General features: G+C 39.4%; 1 protein-coding gene across 2 annotated transcripts in view; it reads right to left on the bottom strand.

Annotated features, from left to right (window-relative positions):
* Window positions 1-3,144: 3,144 nt before the first annotated feature.
* Window positions 3,145-9,255, bottom strand: part of LOC149311435 (SH3 domain-containing YSC84-like protein 1) — a 40,775-nt gene continuing 34,664 nt past the window's right edge. The window contains exons 10-11 of one of the 2 annotated variants that reach the window (XM_089528573.1): window positions 4,181-4,278; window positions 3,145-3,225 (exon numbers count right to left, since the gene is read on the bottom strand). In XM_089528573.1, the coding sequence (XP_089384699.1) occupies window positions 3,172-3,225; window positions 4,181-4,278 (152 nt within the window). In that variant the 3' untranslated portion in view covers window positions 3,145-3,171. Of the gene's footprint in view, window positions 3,226-3,480; window positions 4,279-9,255 lie in introns of those variants that run through there. The other variant, XM_089528574.1, reaches the window with a different exon arrangement.

Genomic DNA, 9,255 nt, shown 5'->3' with positions numbered 1-9,255 from the left:
TGAGAAAGTACTGAGACGTTTGAAAGTGTCACTCGCTGCTCTTGGTGCATGTAGACTTTTTTTTAAACCCACCAGTTCAAAGTTGAACAAGACCAATACAAAGACTTTAGAAGTCCCCTAAGGACTGTGGAGCCATGGCATCCTGTTTATATCCTCAGGCAAACTTTTCTAGTTGTAATACATGGGATATTTGCTGGCCCAACAGTTGACGTTAATTAAAAACTCATATACAAAGCAAGTGACCCTCAACATTCAAGTGACCCACAACACTTTGCTGAGTTTTTATATGCACATTTGTCAGAATCTGGTGGATGACAAGCAACCAATTAGTCAGAATGATGGCTTGGATTTGTAACTCGTGTGTGTGTGTGTGTGTGTGTGTGTATATGCAAGAATGTATATGCAAGGGGTTGGTTTAAAAATCAAGTATGACAGAAACAGATTAGGTCCATTAATACACAATATAATGTGCTAAAGAAAAGTACAGGCTAAGGTAATGTGAGTGTTTTTTAAAAAAGAAGGTGTCATGTGTTGTGGACTATATTTCATTTGACTAAGATTAATACTGACAAAGAACATGCAGCTAGGATTTTAAATTCTGAACAACCTGGACCAAGCAGTGTGACCCCTTAATTAGAATTTATTCAGACATAATTGTGGATGAGGGATTTGCTGACTAATCTCGCAAGTCAAAAACTGACAATTCTGGCCACAAGCTATGATGATGTCATCAATATAACTGGTAATAGAAAAATGATCTATTCTCCTTTTCTTGACCTTAATGCTCAGTTTTCTGTTACTGTAAATCATTCAAATCATGTCTACAAACCCTGGACCTGCCAAAATATTTGCCCAGAGGCTAGACTGGGGATGAGGTGATAGGGTCTAATTCTAAAGCAATTCTAAAGAGAGCTTAGGATTCAACTTTTCAATAGCATGGGGCATACTTCTCACGCTGTTATTTCCATTATATTTGTATGTAAGGCAGAAGGATTCCAAGTTTGTTTCTTCAGACACATTATGCATCAGTGTGCATTAAGAAAAATGAATAGAAAGACGTACATATACAGGCAGGAAAAACATGTATTCAAACCTGTAAAGATCCTATCTGTGTACCTGTTCTGTGTATTGTGTATTTCCTCCTCTCCGGGGCATTATTTATTAATTAAAATATTTATATTCTGTCCTATATCACACGATCAGGCTGAGGCAAGAGAAAGAAAGGGAAGGCCGCCATTCCCATTGGATCCCCTAAGAGACCAGCTTTTGTTTCTTGCTCTCTTTCAGCTGCTTCTATTCCTCCTGATAGCAATACTTTTGTAACTTTTATAAATAAAATGTAGTTTCTACATTTGCTCCTACCCTTCTGCCCTCCCTGGGGCCAGCAATTCTGGCTGAAGAAACAAGCTGAACATTCCTTCAAATGAATATAAATTAATATATAAAACATATGAGCAAACTAAACTTGTATTCTGCAGGCACAGACCGTACATTTGTAGACTGCTACAGGATTCATCCTTCCTCCCCAAATCTGATGCTGAAAATAACAGTGTTCGTAAAAAATTGTATTGGTTTGCTCCCCAGTATATTAAGAGTTATTTTTAAAAAACAAAACCAAGAATCCAAGTTTGATTGCACTGCCTAGAAAAAATAGTTTTCAAACATTTCTATTAATTAGCATGCCTTGGACTGATTGCAAGCTAAGCTTCAGCTTCCCTTGGGTGGCTTGGGATACTTTAAAAGTTAGAATATTATTTATTTGAAAAATTTATAAGTTGTGTCTTCACCCAAAAGAGGATTTCAGGGTGGTCCACACAGAAGTTAGGCATTTACTACAATAAAAAGTAAGACATAAATATTGTAAGCTTGGGAGGCATAAATAACCAGCTAAAAATACAAATTTAAGATGTAAAATGCTTGAGAGAGCTGGTGCAGACTATGTACAACACTGGGGTGAGATTTACCTCTCACTGGAAAGTTCCAAAGCTGGTGTGCTACCACAGAGACTGACTTCCATTTATAGCCAATAAGTGTGCCACCATCATAGGTAGAACATAGAGAAGGGCATTAGGGAGGCTGATAGTTTGTTGTGTCTTAACATGGTTCCAAATGCATTACAGCTAAGGTGAACCACAATGTGATACTGTGGTATATGGTGATACAAGAGGTGAGAGAACCAGACTCATAGATAATATCTGAGCAGATCCTTTCCAAACAAAATAGTTTCACATTGGTGGCCACCATACATTAAAGATAATTCCCCTGAAGCCGTGAATAGTAAAATAAACTGCAACTGACAGGTTGACTCTGAACATGCATATTAAAAGGAATACATAATTCTTACCATCCTCCTCTGAGAATTTCCCAGCAAAATATGATTAACAGTTGTTTCAGATTGGCAAACTGATAAGAACATACAAATGCCAGAAATACCGCAAAAGCAAAAAGGACAATATTGTATAGAAGTTGTGTGTGTGTGCGTGTGTGTGTGTGTGTGTGAAAGGGAGAGGTGAAGTAGGGGGGGAATAAATAAGACAGTCATATAAGTTACTCTTATTCAGATACCAAAGGGGCGAGTTCCATGTGCAGAAAATGTCACACATTTAATGATAGTAATCAAACTACATTAGCCTGTGCTTTAGTCCCGTTAAAATAAACAGCATTTAAGCCATTCATTACTGACTAAACAAATCACAACCCATTATCTTTCATTTGTGACATAATCTTTTGGCTATATGAGGTTATGGTCAAATTTGGACAGTATAATATAAAATAATTCAGAAGGCCCAACTGGACCTTTACTCTTCTAGGACAAGTTCACGCATGGATTTTTGAATGCATCTTATGGTGTCTAGATGAGCAAGCCATCTCTGTCACCCAAGGAAACATCTACCTTTATGAGAATTGCAAGACAAGGTCTAAATGCAACTGTTAGTCTCAACTACTAAAGTGAACAAGTTCAACTGGTCTACTGTAGTTGGGCTAAACATTAGATTTGGGCTCCAGATTTCCAATTCACTCCTTCAAATTGGGAGCCCAGAACTTTAATTTTCATATTTTGATTTCAAAAAACAAAACAATTGATTATTCAAATTGTCATTATAAGTTCTACAAATCATAGAAGACAGATAATTAATTGTCTTTGGTTCTGCAGAGATCCACTGAGAGCTCCTAGTGGAAAATGCAGGAAAAGCATCTGTTCCTTGATGTCAGTCTGAGGAGAGCCTGGTCACAAAGAATGATAAAAATAAGTCAAGGCTCATCATGACTCTCATGAACACAAGAAATATAAACAATAATAAGGCAACAACCAAACGTTTAAAACAAGTCATTTATAGGCCTTAACAGTAAACAGAGTATCTAAATGCTCATCTTAGAGCTTTTAGATAGCTGTTTGCAGGGAACAAAAAAGAAACCAAATTGGCAACAAATAAACAAAATAAGATTTTATTATGCATTATTAGTGGAAAATGTTAGATACAAAACACACAATATATTAATTTTAGCATCTCTTGTACAGCTTAATCTGATTTGTTTTTCATGATTTTGTTCATAATCAAGTATTAAGTTAGAGAAAAGATTAAACAAAAACATTTGAAATATTATTTTAATTTTGTTTTAAAAATCTATCTATCTATATCTCAATATAAGGTTTGACTCAGAAAAAGGCACACAGTGTCTACACAGGGAGGCAATGATTCAAACTCAACAGAATCTTGTTGGTTTGCTCCCTCCACCAACATTAGCATAAGGCAGTTCTTCAAGAAATGGTGAGTCCGTGTGTATTCCCTCTGCCCTTACTCCTTATCTCACCTTTGATTACTTCACAGGAGAAATGGATGGAGCATATGGGAAGCACATGTGAAGATCACATTCTCTGTAATGCCTTCACAAGTTTGTTCTGCATGTATCGATGTATTTGTTGGGAGAGGGTAGCTAAGGTTAGGAAAACAAAGCTCTAAAGAGCTCCATGGGACTTCCTGCCTTGCCCATTGACCCACACTCAGAGTAATCAAGGTACATCATTTTCTACACATATAAGAAAAAGGATTTTGGCAAAGCAGAAAGGCCATTTAAAATGTGTTTAGTTTATAGTAACATAATTAGCAGGAAAAATGCCGGTCCTGCCATGTAAACATCCTTCCCACCAGTCAAACTGGGAATCTGTTTTTGTTGTGACCTTGATTTTGTCTCCAACTTTGAAAGTCAAATCCCCCGGCTGTTGCCCTTCAAATGGATATATTGCTGTCACAATTGTAGAACTGGTCTGAGAGTTGCCTAAAAAGAAAAGACAGTTTCAGTTCAAAACATCTTGTTACACTTTACCGTGAACTGTAAATTTCACATAGTGCCAACTTCTTTCTATGAAGAAATTGGAAGAATCTGAATGGAATTTGCTTTTGTTGTTGTTCGTGGCCAAAGGTAAACCTCTTAAGATACGCTGTTGAGTCTCCCAACATTCCAGTGTGGATTTACATTAAAAATCCACAGAACGAAAGGAAAGACTTAGAGGGAGAATAGATAGTTCAGATTTCATGGTACATCAACTACATTTTAAGGGATGCGTGCGTTTTACTTTTGAATATCTGAACAGCAGTTTCAGAGCAGGGTCTTTTTCCTTTCTGCCTTGCTGTGGGTTGGCCATTGTTAGGAACTGAACACTCGGTGTTCACTTTATCATGAGCCAGCAGCAGTCTTCTGCTCTCAGCATCCGGTAATGTTTGGGCATGAAAACATTTACCATGAACAAATTTGTTAAAATATTTTCTATGGCCAGGCTTTGAATAATATAGAAAAATAAAAGGACAGCACTTGCAGAACAGAACTAGGAATAAACCTGGGTGTTGTATTTTTCAACTACAACACCCAGAATTCCCCAGCCAGCATGGGCAAGAGAGTAGTAATCTAGTAGCTCATTGTTAAATTACTGGTAAAGAAGCTCAGCAACTGTTGAAAAACTGAGCAACTAGAATACTGAAATATCAAGTCTTTCAGGGTTTGCCGGTGACAGTAGGCCAGCAGAAGGTGTCTTTCAGGGTTTGCCGGAGAGGTCTTTAGATTGTCTTTCCCTGCCAGCTCAAACTGAATCAAATCACCTTAACATACAACAAATTGCATTTTTAAAACTCTTATAGGTCAGACAAGAATCATTCATCTGACTCCCTACAAGCAGTTTACCATAATTGACCACTGATGATGAAACAACAGTGAAGGTGGAAAGTAATTTAAAACAGCAGCATGACTGGAAGATAGGTGAGCCTTCGAATGGTAGGCCTTTCTCTTAAACCCAAAGTTAGTAAATTCTACAGTAGAGCTTGTATTGGACTTGTTTAAATGAGAACAAATTAACACTTTAAAAAAAATGGATTGCAAAGCCATACATGTTAGAAAAGGTAAACTCAGCACTCTTACAAAATCTACTGAAAATCTGCAGGGAACCTTTGTTTGTATGGAGATAGTTGAAGATTGGGCAATGCACAAGTAAGTAAACTGTTACATAAGTTGTTATGTTTCAACAATCTTTCTTTGGATTTCAAAAATCATCAGCTAAGAATTATTCAACTCACACAAGATGGTGCTACAGTGCTACATTCAACAAAACATTATCTGTGCTGTTGAGCCCTCTTGATCAGTTCATATGAAACCCACAGAAAAAAGCACATTGTGATTTTAATTGTTTGCTGTTGTTTTTGTTATGTTGCATCTGTTTAGAATGGGGAAGGGATTCACTACTAGCGCCACTTATATCAAATGAAAACAAGGTCTTCTGCGCATCTAGTTTTATTGAGGAAACTACCCAATGCTCAGAGATGGGCAGCCTTTCAACACCAGGGCTGTTGTAGCTTTGTTTTATTGAAGAGGAAATTCCAGCAGGTTTAGGTAGTTATGTAAGGCAGCCAAAGAGGCATTTGCCCAATATTGCTGCACTGGGAGATAATCTGTGCGTTGAGTCCAGATGAACCGAGCAATCCTACCTGACCCAGACTTCTAAGGGCCAGGTGTGGTGACACTAGGCCAGCTGAAGGTGTGCTGAATCCAAAGGACCCCCCCCCCCCCCCTCAGCCTAGAGGTGGTGAAGTTACTCCACAGGACTGTCCTTACCATTGCCAAATTTGTGGTGGCTTTGCAGCCGCATCCTGGGCTGAAGAGGCTTGGAACTAGCTTAAACCAACTCCTTCCTCTCCACACCATTTACATATCGCTTTTTCCACATTCTTCTGCTGGTTGATCTTAGCCAGCAGAGAGAATCTGCCAGAAGAATACTCTGCTGGTAAGTCTCTGGGCATTTCTGTTGGCAGATGAGTATTGTTCCTAATTCTAAACAGTTTAGGCCTAATCCTAACCCCTTAGATCTGGTCATCTTTCCATAAGGATTATCCTATAAATCAGAACATTGGTACTTACCATGAAGGTTCTGCTGTTGTGGAGAGGGAATCCTTCATGCTGGGAGGTAATTCGTCTTGCTGGGTCAGGCTTCTCCCTTGCATTTCCCAGGCAGGGCTTTTGATTTGTCAATCATCATCACCACCCTAAGAGGGAGAACCAGTCCCACTTTCCCAGTGATGATATGACAAAGCACCAGGCAAACAAGAGATATACCATCAGCGGCTTAAAACAGACCAACTCCACTGTCCCCATTAGGGTGGTACAGCTCAATACAAATTAAGGTCTGACCCACAAGCCAGAAAAATTATCTTCAGAAACTAGACCCCAAAGCCAAAGTTGCAAAAGAACAAAAAGCCCTGTCTTATAATAAAATTCTGCCAGAGCATGAAAAGCCTGATTTACAAGAAAATCAACTTAAAACAATAAATTGAGTCGAGATGAATGGAGTAACCAGGCTTCAAGTGCAGCTACCTCTCCCTTTTCAGGTGGTAAGAATGTTTGAGAGATCAGAACCCCTGACTGTGAAGCAAAAGGGAGAACCCAGACCCAGAATGATGGATGCCCTCCCCATAACTGCAGAAAAGGAACCTTCATGATAATAATAATAAAAAATAATAAAATCTTTATTTATAGCCCGCCTTTCCTTGGTAGATCAAGGCGGGTTACAAAGTACATAAATGTACAATTCCACAATAAACAAATACAACAATAAAACAGCAATAAAAACAAGTTAAAAATTACAGATGAAAAAACTCACATATCTAGCTTAAAGTGCAAGTGCGATGGAGGGGGAGCAGATACTACATCGATTAGGGGAAAGCTTGTTGAAAAAGGAAGGTTTTTAACCTCTTCCTGAATAGGTCAAGGGAGGCGGCCGAGCGGAGCTCGCCGGAAAGAGGGTTCCAGAGCTGCGGGGCCGAGATGGAGAATGCCCTCTGTGCTGTCGCAGAATATTTTGCATCTGGAACTTTCAACAGTTTTGATTTATAGGATGATCCTTATACAAGGATGCACCAGATCTAAGGGGTTAGAATTAGGCCTAAACTGTTTAGGACCAATCCTCTTCTGCCAACAGAAATGCCCACTGACTTCACAGCAGAGCAGTCTCTCTCCACACTGCAAGAAAACACTTATTTTAATGGAACCTAGGTGCAACAATCAGCCTGAACCCACCTCACTTTGAAAGCAAATGGGGATAACCATAACTCCCCAAGCCATAGTAGTACCTAATACACAGTACGCATTACATTTATTTTCTTTCTTCCAACAAGCTCATGGCAGTATACATTATTGTCCCCTCCCCATTTTTTCCACACAACAATCCTATAAAGCAGGTTAAACTGAGAAGCTACATTTGTTCTAAAGTTATGTGGTAAGCTATGGTTTGAGTGAGGGTTTCATACTGGGTCTCCCCTGTGTCAGGCTGGCATCCTATTTATTCATTTAAATGTTTACATCCTGCCTCTTATCTAAAGATGTCAGGGCAGCTTCCAATAAAATCAACTTAAAACAATAAATAATTACAAAAGTATAAAATATTTAAAATATATTTTCAATTTAAAAATCATTAAAACAATATTAAATAATATGACTATAAAACTTGTACAGCCTACATAAAATTACTTTGGCCCGAAACCTCTAATAAAAAACAGGTTTTAATTAGGTGCCAAAATGATTTGGTGTCAATCAGGCCTCCAGAAGGAGGGAATTGTGCAAGTGAGGTGCCACCACAAAAAAGGCCCTCTCCCATGTCCTCCCTTAATGTATTTCCCTTATTGATGGGATATGGAGGAGGTTCCTCCTCTAACAGAGCTTAATTTTTAGGCAGACGTATATAGAGAGAAGTGCTCTCTTGAGGTCCCAAGCCATTTAGGACTTTAAATGTTATTGCCAGCACCTTAAATCCAGAAAGGAAGCATACTGGGAGCCAGTATAGTTCCTTCAGAACAGGTGTTATATGACACCTGAATGGAATCCTAGTGAGCAGCCTAGCTGTTGTATTTTGTACTGGGTGCAGTTTTCTGAGTCATCCTCAAGGGCAGCCCCACATATAATCGGGAAGTTACCAGTGCATGGAATACTGTGGCTAGGTTATCCCTGTCCAGGAAAGGCAGTTGTTGGATGGCCAGTCAAAGTTGGCCCCAGCACTCTGAGTCATTGAGTCTATCTGAGCCTCCGGTGACAAGGATGGATCTATGAATACTCCCAGATTATGCACTTGCCTCTTCAGGGAGGGTGCAACCCCATCCATAGCAGGCAATCTGGGCTTGAGAACCACCAGTCAAATTCCTGGATTCAAGAACCACCAATCTACAGAGTCTCCATTTTACTCAGCTTCAGCTTCAGTTTATTTACCATCCTCCAGCCCATTACAGCATCCAGGCACTGTTCAAGCAGCTCCATAGCCCTGATGACATGGAGAAGTAGAGTTGAGTGTCATCAGCATCCTAACCACTACAGACAGTACACATGAAGCATATGAAGGAACTTCCATGCATACAAGGCACTGTGCAACCAGCCCTGTCCCCAACAATGCACTGCTTCTTCAGATCCCCGTCTGACCATGTGGGTGGGGAAGTGGGTGCCTGTAGACATCAATGCAACCAGGAACTCTGCTTTTTCACAACTCACTCCTCCCCCCTTTTACATCACCAAGACAGCATCTCTGTGCCTGCTACACTCACTGATTGACCTTTTCAGTGAAGCTCTGAAAACATTCTTAAGACAAGGCTGCACGAGCAAAGGAGATGCACAGTTGTACAGATCAAAACATGCAAAACTGCCAGTAAGGACTTTGAAATTGGAACCTCAATGAATTAAAACCCCTAATGTTGCTTATCAGTCAGCTTTATACAGAAAATATGCCCA

The sequence above is a fragment of the Sceloporus occidentalis genome, unplaced genomic scaffold (genome assembly GCF_023333645.1).
Source record: "Sceloporus occidentalis isolate IW3139 unplaced genomic scaffold, rSceOcc1.0.p SCAF_6, whole genome shotgun sequence".
In the NCBI taxonomy this organism is placed as follows: Eukaryota; Metazoa; Chordata; class Lepidosauria; order Squamata; family Phrynosomatidae; genus Sceloporus; species Sceloporus occidentalis.
Note: the sequence above shows the minus strand (reverse complement) of the source record. Positions and strands in the feature narration are given on the sequence as shown.